Source organism: Neolamprologus multifasciatus, chromosome 19, assembly GCF_963576455.1.
Source record: "Neolamprologus multifasciatus chromosome 19, fNeoMul1.2, whole genome shotgun sequence".
Taxonomy (NCBI): domain Eukaryota; kingdom Metazoa; phylum Chordata; class Actinopteri; order Cichliformes; family Cichlidae; genus Neolamprologus; species Neolamprologus multifasciatus.
The window spans coordinates 22145475-22173250 of record NC_140457.1 but is presented as its reverse complement, the minus strand read 5'-3'; the positions used below and the strand labels follow the sequence as shown (position 1 = coordinate 22173250).

The following is a 27776-nucleotide window of genomic DNA, read 5'->3' as shown; positions in this document are numbered from 1 at the left end:
TTTGCTCAGGCAGTCTGCAAGCTATTCAAGTACCCAGTAGTCTTTATATGCTGTGCAGAGCTTTGCAAACCAGTCTCTATATGTTGCAGCTGTAACTGTCAAAAAAACCCCTGCTCTTCCCCTTCTGGTGAACTTTGCTGTGACTCCATTTCCTGTTTAAGCCAAATTTTAAACTGATTAGTATTAGACTCGCCACATCAGGCTATGCGCTGTTTTGAGGCCCTGCATGCAAGGACATCTCCAAAGCCTCTGCACTGGTTGGGTCCTGGCCATGAGTGTGGAAGCGTGTGGATGTCAAAATGCAGGAGATTACCATCAAATATAAATAACTGCAATCACTAGTAACTAATAAATTCCTTTCTCAGCAGTAATCCTTATTAAAATGGATTTTTGAAGCCGGCGCTGATTTATAGGGAGTAAAAAAAACCCTAAAAAAACAAACATAAATCACAATATGCAGTTCACAAACTCATTTTATTACTTATTGTAAAGCCTCTGCGTTACAGCAGCCACACAGCTGGGATGCATGCTTTGCCACCTGTGCTGCACATGGTGCTAAATATTGCAAAAAGTGCAGTCAGCAACGCTCTGCTGGACAAGCTAAATAACCACAACCTCAAGCTTTATTTCCTGCATTATCTTTTCGCACGGTCACACGTAGAGTAACACATCTGTGACAGGCCAAGGCTGTTTTATCACTCAAGCTATGAAATATAACTGCGCTATATTAGTCAATAACCCGTGTTGATGACTTGCTTCATGAGAATGTCCATTGCACTGCTGAATTCTCAACGGTTAGAGTTGCTCTCAGCTGTTATCACACATGTGCGTACTGTGTATGTATGTGTACTTACAGAATGCTAGAACTGTTGCTCACCACTGTCTCTCCACTAGCTTAACTAAATGTGTGTGTTGACCAAAGACAGCCTGTGTATGCGTTAGTGTGAATGTGTGCGGCCAGTTGAATTGTGTGCTTGGATGTCGTTTCTCTCCTGCATGTGATGGAATTTGGCTGTCTCACTGTTACAGACGTCTGAAAAAGCGAGCAGCTGAGAAGGTCTCCAGGCCAAAGGTTAATGTTTCAGCCGGTGGAAGGTACACTGTCATGGGAAAATCCACTGTCCATGTCTGTCTGCACTCTTGTTTACTGTAGTTTTGGTAGTGGGTTTCCAGTTGGAGTAGAAAATAACCACTCAGTGCCTGCTTTTTAGCTAGTTGTCCCTTCCCCTCTCTAATCTCATATTATTATGTTGTGTGGAGCATTTGAAGGGGTTGTGGTACATTGTGCTAAGGTACTTTTCTTCCCATTTCTGTCTTTTAACATGACTGCTGACAGCACAGATTGAGAATGATACCTAAGTCAAAGCATATTACTTAAATTTTATATATTTATATCATCAGCACAAACCCATTCTTACTAAAATCCTTAGCATTCCACAGTATTAATAACAAAACACACAATGAATCTTTTGATGATACAGATGTTGTCAATCTGTGCAGTGTCGGAGGCCTGTTTGTTTTAATGCATTAGTCCTTCTAATCTAATGCAACAGCTGGAAATCCCATTCTTCATTATGGCATGCTTTTTGGAGGAGGTCAGCAACTTTTCATCCTGGGTTCTTAAACTGAAGCAGTCGCAGACATTTGACTGCAGAGTTCATATATCTGAAAGTGACCTGCATCTGGTAGAATCTGCAAATAATTTACAGTGTTTGTTTTATCCAGTTCATCCTGTTTCATCCTGGTATGTGAGTATTAGGAAGTCGCACCACAGATGTTTTTGGATGTGTTACATGATACTTTTTGGTGTCCTGAGGTTAAACTTTTGCTCCTGAGGAAAATGAATTATTGCAGTGAATAGCTAAGCTTAACAGATAAATGTGGTGTGAAGGAATATACCTTAAATCAGCGGTCCCCAACCTTTTTTGCACCACGGACCGGTTTATGTCCGACAATATTTTCACGGACCGGCCTTTAAGGTGTCGCGGATAAATACAACAAAATAAAACCAGTACCGGTACCCAAAAAAAAGAAGATTTACTCATAACACACGGGAAAAGACCCAGGGAAACTGAGTTAATGATAAAAACGATTAAAAAAATAACACGAAAAACTGATTAAAAACCCTCGAAACCATAAATTTCACACCCGAGCCTCAACTCTCGTGGTCCGGAACCGAACGACTCCGTGGCGTGGGTGTTGGGGACCTTAAATGACCATGCTGGGTTTTTTTCTTCAAGTCAGCTAATCCCTCAAAACGATCAGAATAAATTAATTTTTCCTTTTCCAGGTTTTCAATGCCCAAGCTTGAAATTGATTTTTTGTTCCAGTCATTGTGTTGTAGATTTTTTGGGATTGTTGTCCCAACACATGACCCAGTTTTGGCCAACTTTTAACTGACTTTATAATACGTTGGTACACAGAGGATCTCATGAACCTAATGACTGCTCAGGTCCTGTGGCTGCAAAAAAGTCCAAATCATCACCTTCACCACTGTGCTTGACAGTAGGTATGAGACGCTTGTGCTGATATGTTGTGGTTGGTTTTTGCCAAACATGGCAAACATGGCGCATCGTGGCCAGACATTTCCACTGTGGTCTGATCTGTCCAAAGGACTAACAACCTGCCCCAGCTTCTGCTTTTATAGAGACTTTTATACTCACTGACTATCAGTTAATCAAGTACCTTTGATTAGCACCACCTGGAAGCTGCGTACTCTTATTTCACATTGAAGCAGTGAGGGTGTACTTATTAGTTTGGCAATCGAGCAACATTGAAATACTCTTGTTTTCTGGTTAAAACAATACATTTACAATTTGCAGATTCTATTTGATTCAGTTCTTGACATTTGAAGTTTTTGGGATAAGTAAGAAACTCTTTGACATTTAAAAGAAAATCCATCAACACAAAGCACAGATCACCCTGTCATGTGACCTTTAACCATTAGACCTGCAGGAAACTGACACATCTGCTTTTTGTTTGCAGCCCATCCACACATAAAGCAATGCCATACCATATAAAAAAAACCCTTAAAGTTCACACTGACATAAAAGTACATCAATCACAGTAGCTTAGTTTGTACTAACCATGTGTCGGTGATCGTGTTAAACATGTGATAAACTTTATGGCCCAAAGCATATGGACATACCAACTGTATCGCTATTTATTCTGTTCCTGGCCACCATCGTCACACCAACTGTATACAAAGGAAAGGAGAAATCTGAGTATGCTTTTGTCCATAAAGTGTATCTACTTATGTCAATGCTAATTAAACCTGTTGGGCTCTGCCCTAATGGCCAACATTGTATGTTGTTATGTTTTGTTTTCAGTCTATTTTTGTTGAAATTTTGTTGTAATTCACCTAAGAAGGATGTGCTTGGTTCAACTAGCCTGTGGGCTTTTTGTGCATTTTTACTCTGTATTACATCAGTAAAACAGTGTTTTATAACTGTTTAACGACAGTTGCTTAGCCTCTATGTTGAATATGGCACATCCTTTTGAAGAGTGTATCTGTACTAACACACTATAATGCATTACGCAGTCTTTGTTACAATGATTTTTCACTTTGTCACATCACTTTCTTCACCAAACTGTGCACTCTAACCCATCTTTACCTTGCAGGCAGACACCCAAAGCTAAAGCTATCAATAAGTCTAAACAGAGCAGCCCTGGCAAAAGGTAATCTGAGAATGAACAACGAAGTGGGGAAATTCAACCTGTCTGCAAAGACCAACACACATGCTAATAAAATCAGCCAGATTAGCCCAAAAGCAGCCAAAATATTGAATTTTCCCCGCTTCAAAAATAGAAAAACTGTCTAAACCAGATTCATTCTCTCCAGTATGACAACCTGTCCCATGCATGTGAATACTTATAGAGAATAACTCTGACATACTGACATGAAAAAAAATGAAGTAGACTCAACAAAATTTTGAATATTGTAATTGTCATAGATGTGTGTGCGTACCATATATGTGATTGTGTTGTTGAATGTCCAAAGATTTGTTATTATAAAGAGCATTTTGGTGTTGAAAAACTGATGAAATAGCTCGAGCCTTTGTCACATAGAGACATGTAGTCTGCGTAGCTTAGCACAAAGACTAAAAAATAGCAGGCTCTGATCTGTTCTCTGTGCTCTGAATCGATAATCGAGTGAATCAGTAGAAAAATGCAAATGTAAAAACCATTTGCTATTTTATAAAAGGTTACCTGACTTTTTTTCTCAGCCAAGCAGAGACCTTTGCCAAGATTTTATTTAAGTTTGTGCACGTTTAAGTTTCCTGTTGGTGGTCTTTATTGCTACACTAACCAACTACAGCTATATATTGTATATGGATTATACATCCTCTTGTAAAATTTTCAGCAGGACAGAGTAATGAATATTTTCCAAAATGTGACATCTTTGTTAACCCAAGTGATAATCATAATCTTTATTTGTGTGTTTAAAACAAACCACACCAACATTTCTTATTATTGTGTGTTATTATCCTTATTATTGCATGTGTGTGTGTGTGCGTGTGTGTGTGTGTGTGTGTGTGTGTGTGAGATATATATATATATATATATCATATATTTTTTTCTCTGTGTACCATAAATACAATCAGGGTATTGATTCGCTCAGTATTTCACTCACCACAGTCCCTGCCCGTGCTTCTGCTCCCTCCAGGTTGTATTTGGAACGTCAGAAGAACAACTTCCATCTTCACTCTGTGGCATGTACGGGTACAGAGGTCCATCTGGCCGCCTGTCCGCTGGAATTCAACAAGCCAAACGCCACATCCTCCTGCGCAGGTGGCATGCCGGCTGTCATTAGCTGCATGCCGGGGCCGCTGTTCATGCAAAACAGCGGTTTGAAAAAGAAACTGAAAATTTCGGTAAAGTATTTTTTTGTGAAGTGGTCACAGATATGTGCTGGCATAGTTGAATAACATGAAGTGTCTCTTTGTTGTTTAGACCAATGTGAGGCTGAAGGGAGGTGCCAAGGTAGGCGAGGGTCGGGTGGAGGTGCTGAACGACAACGTGTGGGGGACTGTGTGCGACGACCGCTGGAATCTGCTGTCGGCCAGCGTTGTCTGCAGGGAGCTTGGCTTTGGCAGCGCCAAGGAGGCTCTCACCGGTGCCCGCATGGGTCAAGGTCAGGAATGATTAAAAAGTTTGTACAATGGTGATCTTTGGCTCCTCTAATCTGCATGTCAGAGTATCCTTGAGTGGGATACTGAGACCCAAGCTGCCCCCTATGCATTCATCAGAGTGTGAGTGTGTGAATGTTAGTAAAAAGTAAAAAGTGCCTGTTTGTGTGTATGACTGGGTGAATGACCTTGTAGTAAGAAAGTGCTTTAGAGGGCTCAAATTTAATAGAAAAGTACGAGTGCATATCTAAAAGTTAACTGATCTGGTTCCACATATAGATACCTAACTCAACTGAAGAGGTTATTTATAGAGAAATGTTTGTACAGATTCAAAAAAATTATTTTATAAGACTTTGATCATTGAGTGGATTCTGTTTGAGGTTTTTTTTTGCATTAAATCGCTTTGAAGCCATCACCTGAGGCAGGATGTGTTTATAACTGTCTTCAGAGAGGACTTCAGTCACCAGCTGTCCGTCTCTGGCCTTCTAATCTCTCAGGTCATCGCTTCAACCCACAGAACTGATAATCTGCCTTTAACATTCCTACACAGATTCCTCATTTGAAGCTTTTTGAAAAAGTAAAGGATTGCTACACTTGTAGAAAGTGAAGGAGTGAAGTAAAGTGAAGTAAAACTGAAGGAATGGCAGACATGAGAGACAGAGCTATAAATGTATTGTGCATTTTCTGATGAAGTCATTACAATAATGGGCCTTTCATAGTGTGTTTTATCCATTAATTCTCCGACTGAGTGCCCCATTCATTAAATAGCTTTTTTTTTATGTGTTTGTGATTCCTAAGTGGTGGTCAGGCACTTTTAGAGCAGAAAAGTATTTTTTTTCCAGCTGGGCTATGGATCATTTCATGTGACGACGAGGCAGTCAGCTTTATAAGGCCAGCATGTGTCTGGGCCACCTGGGCTCCACATGAGCAACAAGAAGGACTTTTTCTGCCAAGGTGTAGAAGACGTTGCATAGAGTCAAAGATGTGTGTACACTGAAGACATATAGAAATGTAATCTATGACAATATATGCATAGATTATGGTGATTTGCGTTGTTAAATAACAATTGTAATCATTTTTGTAGCTAAACTCCCTGGTCTGCACTTTGTCCATTTCCTTGGCTTGTAGGAAAATATTAAAGTTGTTGAAATTTGGCTGAAAAGCTGATCTGCTTCCAGAAGCCTCACTGAAGGCTTAGAGCAGGCAGGTTGGGAATCCTGAATGAAGCAGTTTTTTGTGTATGTGTGTGAAGAAATGCATGTCCTTGTGAACAAATTGCGCCTTTGTTAGGTCGTTTAAGGCAGCGGTCCCCGGGCCTCGGACCGGTACCGGTCCGTGAGTCGTTTGGTACCGGGCCACGAGAGTTGAGGCTCAGGTGTGAAATGTATGGTTTTCAGGGTTTTTATCGGTTTTCAGCGTTATTTTGTTATCGTTTTTTTTTCGTTAACTCGGTTTTCCTGGGTCTTTTCACGTGTGTTATGAATAAATCTTCTTATTTTCGGTACCGGTACTAGTTTTATTTTGCTGTATTTATCCGCGACACCTTAAAGGCCGGTCCGTGAAAATATTGTCGGGCATAAACCGGTCCGTGGCGCAAAAAGGTTGGGGACTGCTGGTTTAAGGTGCTGAATTTCGAAGAATTTTCTAAAACCAATCCACACACACACACAACAGCTGCACATAGATAATACAATTAGTTTCTTGCAACTTCAGAAAGAACACACCCGTCACACCCGCTCTCAGAAGTGCTGGGTGGAGATGTCTGCTGTAGTTTGTGTACATTATGATATCTACCACAGAAGAAGTTGGCGAAGGAGGCTCGTCAGATAGTTTTTCTGTACCTGGGCTGTCTTCCAGAAAGCAGGTTTAGTCAAAACCTTGAATTCATTAACCCTGAGATGCGATAAACTCTGGATTTTCCATTCCAGACAGAAAAGCAACACAAACTCTGGGTTCATTTCAGAAATCTTGCTCTTCTCACTGGCACGTGTTCCTTAGCATGCCTTGAGTTTAGTTTTCAGCTTTTAAGACACAGGGTGTCCTTTACATGATCAATGTTTATTTGTTTATTTGTTTATTTATAAGGAACCACATTAGCTTCCACAACAGTGGTTGCTAGTCTTCATGGGGCCCAAACCATCAAATACAATCAAATAAAATATTACACAATAAAGTGGATACCAAATATCCACATAATTTGGCTCTTACATCCACAGTAAGGTTTTACAATTGTGAAAATATAAGCATATAAATATCAATAACACTAAAACAAAATACACAAAATCAATTACAAATGACATTGCCCTCTTACAGTATTTACAATGAATTAAAAGCTTCCTAATTAGGCTTTTAAGTGATTTTTAAAATTATGAATAGAAGCCAGTTCTCTAATTGCATAAAAAAGATGCTCTAAATATAACAGAGTTTTTCAAAAAGTTGCTTTTAACTCGAGGAGTTCCTAAATTGCGGTTTGTTGAAAATCGTGTACTACGATTATGTATTTCATCTGGATATTGCAACTGAGCAGAAAAAAAATATGGTGTGTTTAACAGTATTGCTTTCTTTAAAAATACAAGTAAGCCATAGTATCATTTAGCTTGTACAGAAAGCCAAGAAAGTTTATCATGGATTTTATCAATATTTGTACAGTATGAACACCTTAACACTAATCTGGCCGCCTTGTTCTGGACTAACTGAAGTCTGTTCAGATCTGTCTTATTAGCTGCTGACCAAATGATTGATCAGTACTCTAGATGAGATAATAATAGTGCATTAATGACATTTTTCATAATTCAATTCAATTCAATTCAATTTTATTTATATAGCGCCAAATCACAACAAATGTCGCCTCAAGGCGCTTCATAGATACAGAGAAAAGCCCAACAATCATATGACCCCCTATGAGCAAGCACTTTGGCGACAGTGGGAAGGAAAAACTCCCTTTTAACAGGAAGAAACCTCCGGCAGAACCAGGCTCAGGGAGGGGCGGCCATCTGCTGCGACCGGTTGGGGTGAGAGAAGGAAGACAGGATAAAGACATGTTGTGGAAGAGAGACAGAGATTAATAACAGATACGATTCAACACAGAGAGGTCAGTTAATACATAGTGAGTGAGAAAGGTGACTGGAAAGGAAAAACTCAATGCATCATGGGAATCCCCCGGCAGCCTACATCTATTGCAGCATAACTAAGGGAGGATTCAGGGTCAGCTGGTCCAGCCCTAACTATATGCTTTAGCAAAAAGGAAAGTTTTAAGCCTAATCTTAAAAGTAGAGATAGTGTCTGTCTCCTGAATCCAAACTGGAAGCTGGTTCCACAGAAGAGGGGCCTGAAAACTGAAGGCTCTCCCTCCCATTCTACTTTTAAATACTCTAGGAACAACAAGTAGGCCTGCAGAGCGAGAGCGAAGTGCTCTAATAGGGTGATATGGTACTACAAGGTCATTAAGATAAGATGGGGCCTGATTATTTAAGACCTTGTATGTGAGGAGCAGGATTTTGAATTCAATTCTGGATTTAACAGGAAGCCAATGAAGGGAAGCCAAAACAGGAGAAATATGCTCTCTCCTTCTAGTCCCTGTCAGTACTCTTGCTGCAGCATTGAAGAAGTAATATAAAAGGAGCATTTCCTGGCCATAGCTATGCCCTGCCCCATTTTCTTAATAACAGAGTTGATGTGCTGAGACCATGAAAGGTGGTGATTTATGGTAACACCAAGTAATTTAATCTGGGTGATCTGTTCTAATACCGATCCAGCTATGGAAAGATTTAGTTGTGGGCTGTTGACTAAGCGTACTCTACTTCCTATTAACGTAGGTTTTGATTTGGATACTGTCAGATTATAATATTATTTTATGCTAGGTTATACCCCTAATTAAAGATTGTGAATTATTATGTAGTTTTAGCTTGCATTATGCTCCTGAATTAGAAGAAGGTGATAACTATTACATTTGGTAAACTGATTTGCATTACATTAGACTGTTGATTTATTGTGAATGAATGATATTGTTTTATGATGCATTATACGGCTGAGTTATAAGAAATACTGTTCACAGAAAGTCATCGTCTCATTTGTCTGGTTAGAAGAGAACAGAGCATACTGCCCCATCTCATTAGGAGCAGATAAACAGGGAGCCAAGGTCGTAGCTTAGGCGCTGTGTGAGAAAGAATGTGAATGTTTAGGCTTTTATGATTAGGTGGGGGCCACTAGAGGCTATAAGAGTTTGATCAATGCTCCACCATTTTGAGATCTGATGCTGTCTGCTGTATGGTGTCCATCTCCCACGCGTGTGTTCATTAAATCATCGTTTGACTTGACCCGGCCGGACCAGTGTGGTTATTTTGGGTTTTCCTCTTGTATCCATCCCCAATATTTGAATCCGTAACAATACGTTTAAAATCATGTTGTTTTTACTGATCCAGTCAAACACGTTCAGCAAATCTTGTTGTAATATGCTTGCCAATTCAGAGTTGCCACTGGCTGAATAAAACATGGTAGAATCATCAGCATACATTACAAGATGAGATGTATCCAGGACATATAGCAGATCATTCGTGAAAACTGAATAGAGAAGTGGACCGAGGCAGCTGCCCTGGGGTAGACCACAGTTCATTTCACAGCCCCAGAGAAATAATCATTATAATAAACCTTTTGCCTTCTTCCAGACAAATAACTTTCTATCCAGCACAAAGCAGCTGGTGAAAATCCATAACATTTTAGTTTGTCTATCAAAAGATCATGATTTATCAAATCAAATGCAGCACTAAAGTCCAAGAATACCACCCCAACCAAGTTCCCATCATCTATGTTTATACCAGTTATCTGTCATATGAATGTGAAGACAAATTGATTTGTTTAAATAACTATTTTTATCTGAACAGCACTCTAGCTTTAAAATATTACATGCAGCAGACGTTCTCTCAGTCTGCCTCTGTTGGAGGTGATGTCGGTAGCACCGGCTCTGGAATCTTTTAAAGCCTATATTATCAAAAGTATTCACTTACCCATCCAAATCATTGAATTCAGTTGTTTCAAACACTTCCATGGCCACAGGTATGTAAAATCAAGCATGTAGACATGCAGCTTTGCTACTAAATATTCCACAGTCAACTGCTGGTAGTATTGTAACAAAGTGGAAGCGATTGGGAACAACAGCAACTCAGGTACAATCAAAGAGCGGATTCAGCAGATGCTGAGGTGCATAGAGTGCAGAGATCACAAACTTTCTGCAGAGTCAATCACTACAGACCTCCAAACTTCATGTGGCCTTCAGATTACCTTAAGAACAGAAGATGGAGAGCTTTATAGAATGGGTTTTCATGGCTGCATCAAGCCTTATATCAGCAAGCAGAATTCAAAGCATCAGATGCAGTGGTGTAAAGCATGTTGCCACTGGATTCTAGAGCAGTGGAGACATGTTTCTGGACAAATCACGCTTCTCCATCTGGCAATTCAATGTACGAGTCTGTGTTTGGTGGTTGCCAGGAGAACCATACTTGTCTGACTGCACTGTACCAAATATAAAGTTTGGTGGAGGGGGATTATGGTGTGGGGCTGTTTTTCAGGAGTTGGGCTCAGTCCCTTAGCTCCAGTGAAAGGAACTCTTAATGCTTCACCATACCAAGACATTTTGGACACTTTCATGCTGCCAACTTTGTGGGAACAGTTTGGGGATTGCCCCTTCCTGTTCCAACATAACTGCACACCAGTGCACAAAGCAAAGTCCATAAAGACATGGATGAGAGAATTTATGGAAGAACCTGACTGGCTTGCACAGTCCTGCTCTCAACCCAACAGAACACCTTTGGGATAAACTACAGCAGGGACTGCGAGCAAGCCCTTCTCATCCAAGATCAGTGTCTGGCCTCACAAATGCACTTCTGAAAGAATGTTCAGAAATTCCCATAAACATACTCCTGAACCTTGTGGAAAGCCTCCCCAAAAGAGTCAAAGCTGTTATAGCTGCAAAGGGTGGGCCAACATCATATTTAACCCCATGGATTAAGAATGGAATGTCCCTCAAGTTTGAGGTGTTTATAGGCAGACCCACACAGCCCTCAGCAGTGGCCTGGCCACTGTGGGGTCCTCGCAGAATTCCCTCTTAGCAAAAAGGCAAAATTGTGATGGGCCAAACACAGGCTGGCCTACTTGGGGTCTATAAAAATGGCAAAACTGCTGTGGGATAAGCATCTTCCAAATATATTTTATGCCACTTCTTTCATTAAATTCATTCCGATCAGCTGCTGTGGATCCAGACCAGGGTTACACTCGGACATTGTCAGTCATGCTTCCTGGAACAGACCTCTGCTGTGTGTTCACACTCCTGTCAGACCACCACCTGGCTCACAGCGAGTCCAAGAAACATTCCTGAACGTCACTGAAGTCGGAAACGAGTGTGGCCGAAGGAATTCCTTTCACAGAAATTACGCATCACAATCACCTCATGGTGCCATGACTTGCAGAGACAGAGTGAGAGTTTAGAGAGTAAATATGAAGCAGGGTGGTGCTGACCGATGTTAAAAAGTGAGCTCGGTATTCGTTTCAGTGCTGCATACAGTTTGGAAGCCATGCAAAAAGAGACCTTTTAATTCTGCATATTGTGGCATATCAAGTATATTATAATAACCACCATAAAATCCAAAGACTACAATTTCAGTACTGCTAGTTTGGGGCGCTTCTTTATCTTTATTGGCTGAGCTTCTCAAAACCAGATTGAGCCTTTTGAAAGGTCCAAAAAGCAGTCGTGACCTGGATTGTACTAAATCGGTTTTAAGCTCCTAATTAACTGCCTTGGGGCTCAGTGATTACTGCAGTTGCTGCCACATACAGCTTAAAGATCTTGTACCATTTAAAACTTTTGTGAAACCCTCAGTTTTTGTCAAAAAATGTTTTCAGATAAGGTTTCCCCATAATTAATTACAACATCCATAACTGAAATCTATTATGTCAGAAGCTCTAAATGTATTGTGTTTTCAAGCTCTTAAATACTGTAGGATGTGTCTCATCATTTTGCCTTGAAAGACTATCAAAAGTAACTTTAAAGACAACCTTATACCTCGCTATTGTCAGGCGTTGTGGAGTGGAGGCGAGGAAGAAGGGACCCAAACGCAGGACTCGCAGGTAGGTGAAGCTGGGTGATTTATTGATGACGGAATGAACACACAGAACAGAGGAAGGACATGGCTGGCTGGACGACTGACTGAATGAACGAACGAACGAACGAAGGAGGACTGACTGGCTGGCTGGCTGGCTGGCTGACCGAATGCTGGCGGAAACAACAACATAACCTAAACATCATCAATGACACGACAAAGCACGAGTGGAAACAGAAGACTTAAATACACAGACTGATGAGGATGATAATGAGAGACCGGTGAGTACACAGCTGAACATAATCTGGCTAATGGCACGAGACGAGGTGACACAGGAACAAACAGGAAATGAAACAGGAAGTGGCAAAATAAACTGAACATGAACAAAACGGAAAGCACTGGGTCACCGACCCAGGAACCCTGACAGTACCCCCCCCTCCAAAGGCCGGCACCCGACGGCCAAAAGAAAGAAAAACCAGAACAGGGCGGGCGGAGGGGGCCCAGGACGGAGGGACGGAGTCCAAAACAGAAACAGTTCAGGTGGGCGGCCGCGTGGCCGGCGGCCGAGACGGGACAGTTCAGGCCGCGAGGAAGACGGCGGCGGCCGCTGAGCTGGTCCGGTGGGCGGCCGCGAGGAAGGCGGCGACGGCCGCTGAGCTGGTCCGGTGGGCGGCCGCGAGGAAGGCGGCGACGGCCGCTGAGCTGGTCCGGTGGGCGGCCGCGAGGAAAGCGGCGGCCGCGAGGAAGGCGGCGGCCGCGAGGAAGGCGGCGGCGGCGGCTGAGCAGGTCCGGTGGGCGGCCGCGCCGGCGATGACGTCCAGAACGTGGCTGGGGCAACGGTGCGGCAGCTGCAGGACCAGGCGAAGCAGAGGCTGGCGACGCGGCAGCCGCAGGACCAGGCGAAGCAGAGGCTGGCGACGCGGCAGCCGCAGGACCAGGCGAAGCAGAGGCTGGCGACGAGGCTGAGGCCGGACCAGGCGAAGCTGAAGCTGAGTCCGGACCAGGCGAAGCAGACGCTGAAGCTGAAGCCGAGTCTGAGTCCGGACCAGGCGAAGCAGACGCTGAAGCTGAAGCCGAGTCTGAGGCTGGCCCAGGCGAAGCAGACGCTGAAGCTGAAGCCGAGTCTGAGGCTGGCCCAGGCGAAGCAGACGCTGAAGCTGAAGCCGGGTCTGAGGCTGGCCCAGACGCTGAAGCTGAAGCCGGGTCTGAGGCTGGCCCAGGCGACGATGATGAAGCCGGGTCTGAGGCTGGCCCAGGCGACGATGATGAAGCCGGGTCTGAGGCTGGCCCAGGCGACGATGATGAAGCCGGGTCTGAGGCTGGACCAGGCGACGGCGTGGGTGAAGCTGAGGCCGCAGCTGGCGAGGGTGAAGACACGGAGGCCGCAGCTGGCGAGGATGAAGACACGGAGGCCGCAGCTGGCGGCTGGACGGGCTCCTCGGGCCCTCCAGCTGACGAGGCAGGAGACTGGACGGGCTCCTCGGGCCCTCCAGCTGACGAGGCAGGAGACTGGACGGGCTCCTCGGGCCCTCCAGCTGACGAGGCAGAAGACTGGACGGGCTCCTCGGGCCCTCCAGCTGACGAGGCAGGAAGCTGGCTGGGTTCTCCTGAACCTCCAGCTGACGAGTCGTGGGGCTGGACGGGCTCCTCGGGCCCTCCAGCGGACGGGACAGGAGGCTGGACGGGCTCCTCGGGCCCTCCAGCAGACGGGACAGGAGGCTGGACGGGCTCCTCGGGCCCTCCAGCGAGAACAGTCTCGGGACCAGCGGGCACAGGGGCCCCTGGCAGGCGCAGAACAGAACCAGCAGGCGCGAAGACCTCTGGCAGGCGCAGAACAGAACCAGCAGGCGCACGGGCCTCTGGCAGGAACAGAACAGAACCAGCGGGCGCGGAGGCCCCTGGCTGGAGACAGGCAGGGCCAGCGGGCGCGGAGGCCCCTGGCTGGAGACAGGCAGGGCCAGCGGGCGCGGAGGCCCCTGGCTGGAGACAGGCAGGGCCAGCGGGCGCGGAGGCCCCTGGCTGGAGACAGGCAGGGCCAGCGGGCGCGGAGGCCCCTGGCTGGAGACAGGCAGGGCCAGCGGGCGCGGAGGCCCCTGGCGGGAGAGCGGCCGGGCCAGCGGGCGCGGAGGCCCCTGGCGGGAGAGCGGCCGGGCCAGCGGGCGCGGAGGCCCCTGGCGGGAGAGCAGGAGGGCTCACAGCTGGCTCTGGGTGCTGTGGCTGCAGGTCCGGGGACTGAATCGACTGGATGGGAGGCGACTGGACTGACTGGACTACAGACTGGACTACAGGGGACTGGAGGACGGGAGGAGACTGGACTACAGGGGACTGGAGGACGGGAGGAGACTGGACTACAGGGGACTGGAGGACGGGAGGAGACTGGACTACAGGGGGCTGGAGGACGGGAGGAGACTGGACTACAGGGGGCTGGAGTGAAGGCTGAAGAGCAGGTGAGTGAACTGACTGGAGTGGGGAAGCTAAGGGATGAACAGAGGTTGGCGATGCTAATGGCTGAGCTAATGACAGAGTTACCGAGGGGGATAAGATGGCGGCCTGGGCTAATAAGGCTGGTGCCTGAGCAGGGGACACTTCAGCTAGCCTAACCAGGGACAGTGCGAGGGCGTGAAAGGTTGGATCAGGAGGTGGATGAAGAGGTGAAGCAGTAGGTGGGCCAGTTAGCTCTTCCAAGCCTCCAGGGAGGTCAGGCTGGGTTGAGGCTGCCATCAGCCTGGGCGCTGGGACAGGCACGGGAGGTGGCTGGACACCAGTCACCCCCACCCGGGAAACAAGAGTGGATGTGGAGGTAGACTGCGTCGCAGCTGCCTTCCTCCTGGGAGCTGGCACCGGTGTGGGTGTAGGCCGGGCCCTAGACATCTGAGGAGGTGAAATGGCTGAAGAAGAAGGCCAAATCTGGGCTGCCGTGCTGGTGGGGAATGGCTGAGTGACGGGTGTGGAAATGGTGACCGGGTGTGTGCTACTGGCAGGTTTATCAGAGTTCAGTCTGTTTTTTCTGCCACCACGATTTACAGTCTTTGCGGGAGCACAGCAGAAAAACTCTTCCCAGTCTACATCATCCAGGAGGAAATCCCCCCATGGATCAGTGGTGGATCTGTTATGTGTTTTATGTGAATAATCAGACGATGGATGTGGAAAACAGTTAGTGGAACTCACCACCGGGAGTGGTTGAAAATAGTCCATATTATGGCGGCGTGTGCGCCGCTTTCTTCGGGAAGAGGAAGCGGCCGGGGTAAACAGCTGAGCCCCTGGCGCGTTAGCCTCCATTGAGTCGAGGTGGGAGGCGTAGCCGCGGTGCCGTGGCGAAGGTGGAGGTCCGGCGAATGAGGCGGCGGGTGTGCGAACGAGGAGCGGAGCGGCGAGAGAGGGAGCGGCCGAAACGCGGCACGAAACGTCCGCTCTCCGCGGCAAATGCTCCGAGGCAGGTGTGGCAGCAGGTGTGGCAGCAGGTGGGGGAACGCGGCGTCTCCGAGGCCCGCCCAGAGCCAGGCGAGTCCCCTCGAAGACGTGCTCTCGCTCCGCGAAGAGCCGCTGTTCTCCCCTGACCAACTCTGCCCAACGGTAAAGCGCTGCCACCTGCCGCTCGTTGAGGTCCGAGTCCGCTGGGTCCCAATCGTGTCTTCGTGGCACGGGTCGTGTCATTCTGTCAGGCGTTGTGGAGTGGAGGCGAGGAAGAAGGGACCCAAACGCAGGACTCGCAGGTAGGTGAAGCTGGGTGATTTATTGATGACGGAATGAACACACAGAACAGAGGAAGGACATGGCTGGCTGGACGACTGACTGAATGAACGAACGAAGGAGGACCGAATGCTGGCGGAAACAACAACACAACCTAAACATCATCAATGACACGACAAAGCACGAGTGGAAACAGAAGACTTAAATACACAGACTGATGAGGATGATAATGAGAGACCGGTGAGTACACAGCTGAACATAATCTGGCTAATGGCACGAGACGAGGTGACACAGGAACAAACAGGAAATGAAACAGGAAGTGGCAAAATAAACTGAACATGAACAAAACGGAAAGCACTGGGTCACCGACCCAGGAACCCTGACAGCTATGGAACAACACCGCTGTACAGATTGGGCGAAAAGCAGTGTTCTGGAAGGAATGGCTTGTCAAAGGCATACACAGGATAAGTGATCTTTACTCAGGGGGAGTGTTTATGTCATTTGCTGAAATAACCCAAAAATATGGTTTGATAAGAGAAAATAATTTTTGGAAATATTTACAAATAAGGGATTGTATTACCAAAGGAAAATTTACTCAAAGCTCAAATATGGTGGTGGAGGTTTTAGAATTGTCCAGTGCAGCACATAGAGCAGCTGTTTTCTACAAACTGTTTAACAATCCAAAAAAAGAGATATGTGAAAACTTGAGGATTATATGGCAGAGAGATTTGAGTTGTGCAATTTCTAAAGAAGATTGGTGTAGAATTTTGTCATTCTCTGATAAATATATAAGGGGTAAATTTACTCAGTATAAATTAATACACAGATGGTACTTCACTCCGTCCAAACTTTATAGAATGGGAATCAGTCCCAGTAATATATGCTGGAAATGTAGTTCAGATCCAGGGACATTTATGCATGCTATTTGGGAATGTGGGAAAGTTTATCCCTTTTGGCAAAAAGTATTGGACAAAATAGGAAGGTGGATTGGTTTGATAATACCCTTGTCACCAAGACTGTGCTTATTAGGGGATCGGTCGGTGTTACCTTGGGTTTTAAAATATGACTTTGTGGTTATAAAGGTGGGGGTGATTGCAGCGGCTCGAGTTATTATCAGTGTATGGAAGGAACCATCTCCTCCAGAATATAATAGGTGGAAAGAAAATATGCTGAAAATGGTGTCGTATGAAAAATTCTTGGCTAGGATTAATGATGATAGGGAGGGTTTTGACAAATCATGGGGACGTGTTTTTGGCTGAGATGGTTGGAATTTATTTGGTCAGGGCAATTATCTTTAGTTAAATTTTATGTTTGCTGCGTTGTATGTTTGTGTAGGCACTCAGTAATGGAATAACTTAAGAATTTGATTTTATTGTCCTTTTTTGAGGGTGTACCGATAGTTAGTAAGTATTGAAAATAGACCCAAAATACAAAGGTGAATTAACCATGGGATTGGAAGATGTCTTTTCTTTTCTTTTTTTTTTCTGTTTTCTGTTTTCATGTGGTTAAATGTTAAAAACAAATAAAGTAACTTCAAAGTTGTCAGTGCATCTGTCTGTCTGCTTGTCCAGGAATGGGTCCGATCTACATGAATGAGGTGAAGTGCCTCGGACAGGAGAGGTCCATCTGGGACTGCCCCGTTAAAAACATCACATCAGAGAACTGCCAGCACTCAGAGGACGCTGCTGTTCGCTGCAACGTGCCTTACATGGGCCTCGAGACCTCGGTCAGACCTGAACTTTCTCACTAAAATGTTTCATTTAAAAGTTATTAATTTGAGAAATTTTTGTTGTTTTATATGGAATTCATAGCAAATAGACTTACTTTTCTAAACAGGCTGAATGATTCGACTGTTTAGATTGTTTCTATCCTCTACAGGGGGGATAGGAAAGAAGTTAAATATTGTCTTATTTCACACTGTTTATTTTAGTATCTTTTCTGGCCTTCAGTAGAAGCTGCTTTAGTCGTCTTTGTGCACAGAAATGTGAGATTTAGAGCTAACAGTAAGAACAATCTCACATCTGTTCTCAACCAATAATCCTTCGGTACTGTTGTCACAAAAAAGCTCATTGGCCAAATCCTCAGTTTGAGTTTCACATTTGTTTGCTTTGAATGAGTTTCCTTGTTGAGTTGCTGAAAAAGCAAATCAAAATGTTTTTAAAAAAATCTAAATTCAGTTTGAAAAAGCTTTTTCTGACAGCAGTGACCTCTTCTGAAACCTGAGTATTTCTTGTGTAGATACACACAGACGGCGGGCTAAAACCTCCTGAAATTAGATACTATCATCAAAATAAACCTTCAGAAAATGTAATCTCATTAATTATCATCTGTAGTTAAACATGTATCGATTTTTCATAAAGTAACCTGTAATATTTTTGACATAATTAGAGGTCGTTCACAAGAGAAAACCCGTCTCTTTGTGCATCTACACTTTGCTTTGTGGTTCCTAACCCCTTGGTCCCGCACAGATCCGAATCACAGGAGGACGAACCCGCTATGAGGGCCGTGTCGAGGTGCTGACCTCAGACCCTAATGGGACACAGAGCTGGGGTCTGATCTGTGGTGAAAACTGGAACACCAAGGAGGCCATGGTGGCCTGTAGGCAACTGGGCTTGGGCTACGCTAACCAGGGCCTGCAAGTAGGTTATTAACACCACCAAGGACAACATTCTGCAACAGAGTAAACTGTTGTCTTTTTTTGGTACATATATATCATATGGAAATATAATATACTGTCATGTACACCCAATGGCCTTTCATTTTAGTTTGTTTTTAAGGCTTCAGTGTTGTTAAAAGTGAAGAAACTCCTTGTTTAGACGACTGTATCTGCAGTTGACTGTATTCAAGGCAACAGTGTACTCAAATAGACAGAATCTAAGACTGGGGAGTGTTCACGATATAGATTTTGCCTCACATGAGCCTGGTGCATTTAAAATGTGGTCTGCAATGGTGGATTCTGTGGTAGCAGATTTAGATTTGAAATCATACAATCAGTCTTCTATTGGACTACTGATCTATGGTTGCTGTCATTTAAGTACTAGTCCATTATTTTTGTAATTGTATCACCAAAATCATCCTTAACTGCTTGAATCAGTCAGGATGGATACATAGAAAAAATCCTGTTTCTTCTCATGTGGTAGTTTTCCATTGCCTTCTTACGTTCTGATGAAACTCAGAACTCTAAGTTTTAGCTGTGTAGGTCATGTTGCCTAAGAGGACAGGAGACTTTCCATTTTCTTCCGAGCACCAATACTCTGTCGCCTTAAAGACAGTAGTGTAGTAAACACCAGATGCCGACATCCTCGAAAAAGTTGCAGCTGTTTTTCTGTTTCTGAGATGCTGAATCCAGCTTCTCTGGCAGTAGCTGCAGGGGCACATTTACCAGCACGTAATCATGAAGCACTCAGCTCATCACAGGCACACGCACCACAGAGTGCAATAAATGAAACGGCCACTGAGTGTGCAGCTTTTTTTTCTTTTGGTGCATAAATGCTCAAATATATAACGTTTTTAGTAATGACTAACGTAGACTTAAATTGTTGCAGTATATGTTTTAAGAATATATTTGAGCATGCATTCATGAACATGTGACAGCATATTATAATTTACATATGGGTAGATGTTTCTTTCTCTGTCTGGGGGAATAAAAAAACAACCCACTTTCGTGCAAGTGAAGCTTCTAATCTGACCCAAAACCGCTCGCCACCAAAGTGATGTGGTGACCTCATGTGGAAACCATGTCGATGTTTTCGTCGCCTAGAAAAGACTAACCAAACTGCTGCTTCGACAACACACTTTCTACTGCGGGAGGACTGGATATGAACATTGACAGGTTTAGCTTAGACAGTTCAGAGACAGGACAGGAAGTGTGTCCCCTCACTGACTCCCAGCAGGAAAACTCTGCAGATCCGGATAGTGGGCGGCCGGAGCAGTTATGAGGGCCGGGTGGAGGTTCAGGTTGGGTCCAAGTGGGGCACAGTGTGCAGCACAGGCTGGACCACAAAGGAAGCCATGGTGGTTTGCAGGCAGCTAGGGCTCGGCTACTCCATGCACGCCATCACTGTAAGTAGGAATGAAGACTTAAATCACACCATGAACAAAACATGCACAGAAGTAATGATAGCACAGACTGTGATATCGCTGATGTGATATTCAGGATTGCAGTAGAAGCGCTATTAAGTTGAAGAAACATAGATTTGAATTACAAGTATGTTGTGTTTTAGATTTCTTACTATAAACTATTGTCTTTTTTTTCTGTAAAAACTGAGGAAAGCTCACAGGAAACACAAAAAAAACCCAAATTGCTGAATTTAACTGACAGCATTTAGAAAATTCTAGGAATGCAACGATACCAATTTTTTCAAACCGATACGATACCGATACTTGGATCTGAGTACTTGCTGATACCGAGTACAAAAACCGATACTTCTACCACACACACACACAAATGCAATGAATTGGAGGACAGGTTTTATTTTATTCTCTGCCGATAATAAATAATATCTTAATAAAAATGACCACAAAAAAATTTCAAGTGAAAAATAAGCACTTCTCTTAAATTATTGCAGAGTCTCCACATTGTAATTTAACAAAATATCACTGAACTATTGGCACTGTCTCGAGCTTTCAGAATAATAAATAAACACTTCTGTTCGGAATAAAATAAATACAAATTAGGTTTGAGAATAAAATAAACTTTTAAATTATTGCAGAGTGTCCATATTATAAACAAACAAACAAAATAACAAAAGTATTTGGCATTGACGAACGAACTCCCCATCTGCCCGTGGATCATCAGTGCACTGTGCCGTTAAACCAAGGACTGACATCGCACACACTGCTTGTCTTTACCTCTTTAGAAAGTTTTGGCACCATTATCTCCCTGATGTGTGGGCGGCTGGGAATTTCATATCGCAGCTCGAGTATGCTGAGAAGACGGTGCAAATCCTATGTTTTCCACGACCGGCATTGGCTGGTCATCCAGAGCAATAAAATGAGTCAGAGCCTCTGTTATTTTAACTGTCCATGGATTTTCTCTTGACATTTTTCATCGCTTTTCCAAAACCCAAGTTAAAGTTGGCTGTTCCGGTCCACACTGCTGACATTTTGTTTAGCCTAGCTACAGCAGCCTCCAGTTTCCCTTTTTTTATCTGGAGCCGCCAGTCTCACTCGTCTAACCCTGTGCCTGTTTAGTGCGCAATGTCCTAAAATCTAAAAAACTACAACAAAAATGACAATCCACCCTCTGATTAATGAAATAAGTTAGTATCGGTTCGTAGTATCGGTTCGTGGTATCGGTTAACTTTTACGAGTTAACCGATACCACATTTTACAGTATCGGTCCCGATACACGATACCAGTATCGGTATCGGTGCATCCCTAGAAAATTCTAAAAGCTAGTGAAGCTTTTCAGACCCTCATATTTGTCACAGTGACTGATATAAAGTGAACAATTCAAACCTACAAAAAACTATTTGTAAGAAATATGTAGAAGTTCAAAATTGAACTTTGCAGAATCCAATTTTTGTAAACAATATTGCTTAAAAATGTTATTCTAGGTAGATCATAGTTATCGGTGCAACAGAATTTGAATCCCAGTTCATTGCTGATATTTTGAAGCCAAGCAGAAAACCAAGCAAAATGTGCAGATGTGCAACCTCACTGGCTAAAGTATAAAAAATGGCTAGAGCGGACAAGGATGTGCACAATTACAAGGATGTGCTATTGAATTTTCCACTACAGCTAATGAGGCAGATTTCTACTTTGGTCACTAGACTGTTGCATGTTATATTTAAGGGTTTGATTAGGCTATTGTTGCGTGAGGTTGAGAAGCCTTGCAGAAAGACTATTGAGTCTCTTAGCATCTGAACAAAGTGGTCATAAAGTCAGCATTACACTGTGTCCTCATTCAGGGGCCAAAAATGAGTCATGAACATCTGTTTTTCAGAACGTAATAGCGCACTGATCTCTCTGCAGCAGTCTGTGAATGATTTTGTCCTGATCGACGCACTGTGTTTTTGTTTTTTTTTTGTCTTTGCACGTGTGCCTGTTTTGTTATATCTCTTTAAGGAAACCTGGTACTGGGACAGCAGTAATGTGACAGACATGGTGATGAGCGGTGTGAAGTGCATGGGAAATGAGATGGCTCTGAGTCAGTGCCAGTACCACAAAACTGTCAGCTGCCAGAGAGCGGCAGCAAAGTTTGCAGCGGGAGTAATCTGCTCAGAGAGTGAGTGACACGGAGACAAACAAAAGCTTTGCGTCATGGCTTGATTGTTCATATTTATGTAAATCTGCAGCAAGATTAAACTTCTGCTGACCTCATGAAACTCGGTAGCCTTAATGCAATCATCAAACTGCAGAGAAAAGAAAGAATAACACTTTAAAATTAAGAGAAAGACTTTGATGTGCTTTAAAGACCACATGTATTACCACAAAAAGAATGAGGGCTATATCTCAATCCTAACCCTCCTTCTCTATCCAGCGGCCTCTGACCTCGTCCTGAATGCCTCTCTGGTTGAGCAGACAGTTTATATCGAGGATCGCCCTCTGCACATGCTCTACTGCGCTGCAGAGGAGGACTGCCTGTCTAAATCAGCTGCGAAGGCCAACTGGCCGTACGGACACCGCCGCTTGCTTCGCTTCTCCTCTCAGATCCACAACATCGGCCGCGCTGACTTCAAGCCAAAAGCTGGACGGCACTCGTGGGTGTGGCACGCCTGTCACGGGTAAGAAACCAGGTCTATTATGAAAACAATAACCTCAATATGTGATTAAAGAATTAAAGGTTAAACCCTGAATAGTGATTTGCATTTCAATTTCATTTCAATTCAATTTTATTTATATAGCGCCAAATCACAACAAAAGTCGCCTCAAGGCGCTTCATAGATACAGAGAAAAACCCAACAATCATATGACCCCCTATGAGCAAGCACTTTGGCGACAGTGGGAAGGAAAAACTCCCTTTTAACAGGAAGAAACCTCCGGCAGAACCAGGCTCAGGGAGGGGCGGGGCCATCTGCTGCAACCGGTTGGGGTGAGAGAAGGAAGACAGGATAAAGACATGCTGTGGAAGAGAGACAGAGGTTAATAACAGATATGATTCAATACAGAGAGGTCTGTTAACACATAGTGAGTGAGAAAGGTGACTGGAAAGGAAAAACAATGCATCATGGGAATCCCCCGGCAGCCTACGTCTATTGCAGCATAACTAAGGAAGGATTCAGGGTCACCTGGTCCAGCCCTAACTATATGCTTTAGCAAAAAGGAAAGTTTTAAGCCTAATCTTAAAAGTAGAGATAGTGTCTGTCTCCTGAATCCAAACTGGAAGCTGGTTCCACAGAAGAGGGGCCTGAAAACTTTGCTCATAGGGGGTCATATGATTGTTGGGCTTTTCTCTGTATCTATGAAGCGCCTTGAGGCGACATTTGTTGTGATTTGGCGCTATATAAATAAAATTGAATTGAATTGAATTGAATTGAAAACTGAAGGCTCTCCCTCCCATTCTACTTTTAAATACTCTAGGAACAACAAGTAGGCCTGCAGAGCGAGAGCGAAGTGCTCTAATAGGGTGATATGGTACTACAAGGTCATTAAGATAAGATGGGGCCTGATTATTTAAGACCTTGTATGTGAGGAGCAGGATTTTGAATTCAATTCTGGATTTAACAGGAAGCCAATGAAGGGAAGCCAAAACAGGAGAAATCTGCTCTCTCTTTCTAGTCCCTGTCAGTACTCTTGCTGCAGCATTTTGGATTAGCTGAAGGCTTTTCAGTGAGTTTTTTGGACATCCTGATAATAATGAATTGCAGTCGTCGAGCCTGGAAGTAATAAATGCATGAACTAGTTTTTCAGCGTCACTCTGAGACAAGATATTTCTAATTTTAGAGATGTTGCGCAAATGGAAGAACGCAGTCCTACATATTTGTTTAATATGTGCGTTGAAGGACATATCCTGGTCAAAAATGACTCCAAGGTTCCTCACCTTCTCCTGGAGTTCTTCCTCCTCACAGTCGCCAATTTCTCACTCATATGAGATCATGTGTTGTTGGGCTTTTCCCTACTTATTTTAAGGTCTGGGATTAAAATCAAATTGCTTAAGTTGATCTGGATTTATTTGAAAAAGGAAAAGAAAAATATTTATAACACGTTAGGTGATCCACACATACTGGTAAATCAGTTTTGGGAGTATCTTCCTGTTCCCAAAATCGTGTTAAAACAAAATTCACCATTGAAGCAGAAAAGTAGGTATGAATAAAATGACCAAAGGAACATAGGAGATAACTATGTTTATTATTATTTAATTTAAAAAGGACTAGAGTCTAGTATAACTCCAGTCTACTGTGTGTGTTTTTGTTTAGTCTGTGAGAAACAAAAAATGTGCTCAGACTGGCGGAAAGAAAGTAGGAAGGGCTGCTTATGTCTGCTATTCAGATAACAGCAGAGGACCAATTGTGTTTATCCAGTAACATGACTGGTATGAGCTGACTGAGTGTTTAGACTTTGGGGATAAGTGTTCACAGGTCATATATTTGAGGCGTTAGTATATCTATTAAAAATATCTCCTAGTATTGCATTGTTAGAATGAGCATCAACCTAATGCACTTCCTGTGTTATCTTTGGTTTTTATCATTTTGCCAAATATACAACATGTCAGAAATTCCTGTAAAGTCATCCTGTTATCACCATGTAGATTCCAGATATAAGCAAATACCATCACGGACATCAGTGTGTGGTCAGTCATCAAAAGAGAAATACAGGATATAAAAGATAACATTTACTTCTTTTTATATTAAATACAGCCACTACCACAGTATGGATATATTTACCCACTATGATTTGCTGAATGCCAACGGTACCAAAGTGGCAGAGGGACACAAAGCCAGTTTCTGTCTGGAGGACACAGACTGTCAAGAAGGTCAGAATGATGTTTTTTGTTTTTTTTTGTCACAATGATTTCCTTTTAATGAATTTATTATCAAATAAACATGAGCAGAAAATTCCCTAATGACCTTTTTGCATTGCTGCTAGTCTTTCGAACATATCTCACTGAATCTGTCTCTTCTTCTGGGACATGAAGGCATTTCTAAACGATACGAGTGCGCCAATTTTGGCGATCAGGGCATCACCGTGGGCTGCTGGGATTTGTACCGTCATGACATTGACTGCCAGTGGATTGACATCACAGACATCAAACCTGGAAATTACATTATGCAGGTGAGACTGTGGGACTCGGTGTGTAGAAACCTATTTGAGAGAGTTATAGTGGAAATTCAAAGCACAGAACCCCAAAAATGGTGACGTTCAGATTGGTGTTACCCACATGAGGCCAGTTTCAGAGCTCTTTGGCAGATTCATATATATATTTCAGTGCTAGTAAAGGCAAACAAGGATAGATGATGCTTTGATTGATTGTACTTCAGCTGCCGTCTTTCAGTTTATCGTGCTAATACTGGAGCTTCAGTAAGCCAGCAGATCTATTACCACTGCACTTATACCTGTTAGAAACAAATTGCCATAATCAACAACAAAACATTGCCATGGCAACACGGCTATGTCTTCTTCAAAATTTAATTGTAGTACAAAGAGTTGATCGAACAAAGTGTGACAATCTCTATAAATGGAGATGTTTTGACTCGTTGCCTATCTTGAGCCAAATGTGAGGCCATCTGTTCAACAACTTAACACTTGGCCAAAACTGAGTCATGGAACAATGATCGCAAGCACAGCAGCAAATCTACAGCAGAATGGTTGACAAAGAAAAGAAGTCAACACTTCAACCTGACTGAGATGCTGTGGTGTTACCTTAAGAGTGCTGTGCATGTGATTCAATAAACTGAAACAATGCTGCAGAGAAGAGTGGGCCGAAATTCCTCCACAACGACGTGAGAGGCTGATAAAGTCACAGATTATTGCTTCATGTTATTGTTGCTAAATGGTTTCTACAAGCTACTGAATCATGGGCTTATACTTAGCTTTTTACCTTTGTTTTTCGCAGGACTGAATCTCAGTGTTTCTCTGCAGGAAATAAAAAAGTACTTAATTTTTTTAAAGAGCTCCACACATAATAACACCTACAGGGCAGATTAAGAAAGTTGATCTCCATAGTTTTCTTTTTTATTTCTCTGAAAGTCCCGTTTTCAGGTCCAGGGAATAAAGTACATCATCACTCATCTTCACTGTGATAAGGTGGATACAGCAGTGTTTAGTGTGAATTGTCCCAGCTTTATCGCTCTTTTTCTGTGGGGAACTCTTCTCTTTAACTTCTCTTATACTCAATTCTGCATATATTCTGCATTTTCGTGTGCTTAGTATACTTAGTTTTGGGTCATACAGCTTGTCTAATCATAAAACCAACAGAGTAAGAATAGTTTATTTAATACTTCTCCTCTGTTCAGGTTGTAATCAATCCAAACTATGAAGTGGCTGAGAGCGACTTCACCAACAACGCCATGAAGTGCAACTGCAAGTACGACGGACATCGGATCTGGTTCCACAACTGCCACATTGGTAAGCAGTGGAAAGCAGTAAGACTACTAGATAATGATAATAAAATGTACTCTTATTGGCATCTCTAACCACCTTTACTGACTATTTGATCTCCCTGCAGGGGATGCATTGAGCGAGGAGGCAGAGAGGAGATTTGAGAAATATCCCGGACAGCTGAATAACAAGATTTCTTAATCGCCAGGAACTTCCCGGCAACTTAGAAACCAAAGCGGGAATAAAGATACACCTCACTAACTCAGAAAGAAAGACACAAACCTTTTGTCTTCAGGTGCTAAAACGGATCCCCGCCACATATCTCTAGATTTGTAGTCACTGAAGCAGCGAGCGTGTGCTCTACGTGTGAATTATTTTACTTGAATATTCAAGTGGTAATTTTTTCGTGTAGTCTGAGGTGAGTGCGTGCTATATTTTTACTGCAAATTAAAATTTTATAAAGTCAGTGAGACAGTCTCCTGTGTATGATCGACCTTTTATATTCTGTTACTTTTTATGAGTTATGACTGGGTTTTTTACTTTTTCTTAATCACCATAAAGAGAAAAGCTTCAATGTTTTGCATATATATATATATATATATATATATATATATATATATATATATATATATATATATACAGAGATGCTTTTAAACAGCTTGTTTAAGTAATAACATCTGCCTTCGTGTTTACAGTATTTTGTGAATGTATTTATTGCCGACATGGAGGTACTAAAGAATCAATCTGGGTCAACAGCAGTATTTGGACCAGTTTGAAGCCATCGTTAGCTTTAGTGCACACACATGCTTTAATAATCTTTGAGAGATTAATGGGCAAAGGCCAAAGAAAGCTACAATTACAGTTAGATTTGTTGTATTTACTCTGATGTAATCACACCTGCTGCACCAAATAAAACAGAGAAAAACCTCCTGAGACTCGTTTGACCGGGAATGATTCACTGCAACAATACTGAAGCTGTAAAGCAGCTGTTTTCAGTGCCTGTAAACACAGTCTGCTACAGATATACCAGCCACACCGGTGGAAAAAAAGCAGCATACTTTGGTGTTACAAAAAAACCTGGTCTCTGGTATTGTATCACGCTGGTATTTTACTTTTCCCGCAATTATTTTGTGGTCATGTGGACCACTGCTCCAACAGAACAATAGCACTTTTGTTTTGGTTCCTCGCACTGAGCCGGCAGCTGACTGCACAAATCCAACAATGACCTACTGCAGCAGTAAAGAGTCAGATTATGGTGAAAGATCATTTTGATTTAAAGTATGATAGATATGTGAGTTTTTCAAAAGATGATCTGTTAACCTAAGCCTATTTTATAAAGACAGACAGGAATCCTCCAACCCATCTGGCAGATAAACAAAGAGAT

The 27776-nt window shown here is 43.3% G+C and overlaps 1 protein-coding gene across 4 annotated transcripts in view; it reads left to right on the top strand.

Moving 5' to 3' along the window:
• Positions 1-26866, top strand: part of loxl3b (lysyl oxidase-like 3b) — a 40653-nt gene extending 13787 nt beyond the window's left edge. The window contains exons 5-16 of one of the 4 annotated variants that reach the window (XM_085142428.1): positions 1030-1095; positions 3622-3678; positions 4667-4874; positions 4954-5134; positions 17482-17636; positions 19817-19972; positions 21980-22139; positions 22395-22638; positions 24712-24827; positions 24990-25126; positions 26308-26419; positions 26520-26866. In XM_085142428.1, the coding sequence (XP_084998554.1) occupies positions 1030-1095; positions 3622-3678; positions 4667-4874; positions 4954-5134; positions 17482-17636; positions 19817-19972; positions 21980-22139; positions 22395-22638; positions 24712-24827; positions 24990-25126; positions 26308-26419; positions 26520-26593 (1666 nt within the window). In that variant the 3' untranslated portion in view covers positions 26594-26866. Of the gene's footprint in view, positions 1-1029; positions 1096-3621; positions 3679-4666; positions 4875-4953; positions 5135-17481; positions 17637-18378; positions 18550-19816; positions 19973-21979; positions 22140-22394; positions 22639-24711; positions 24828-24989; positions 25127-26307; positions 26420-26519 lie in introns of all 4 variants that reach the window. The other 3 variants (XM_085142427.1, XM_085142429.1, XM_085142430.1) reach the window with 3 other exon arrangements.
• Positions 26867-27776: the final 910 nt, after the last annotated feature.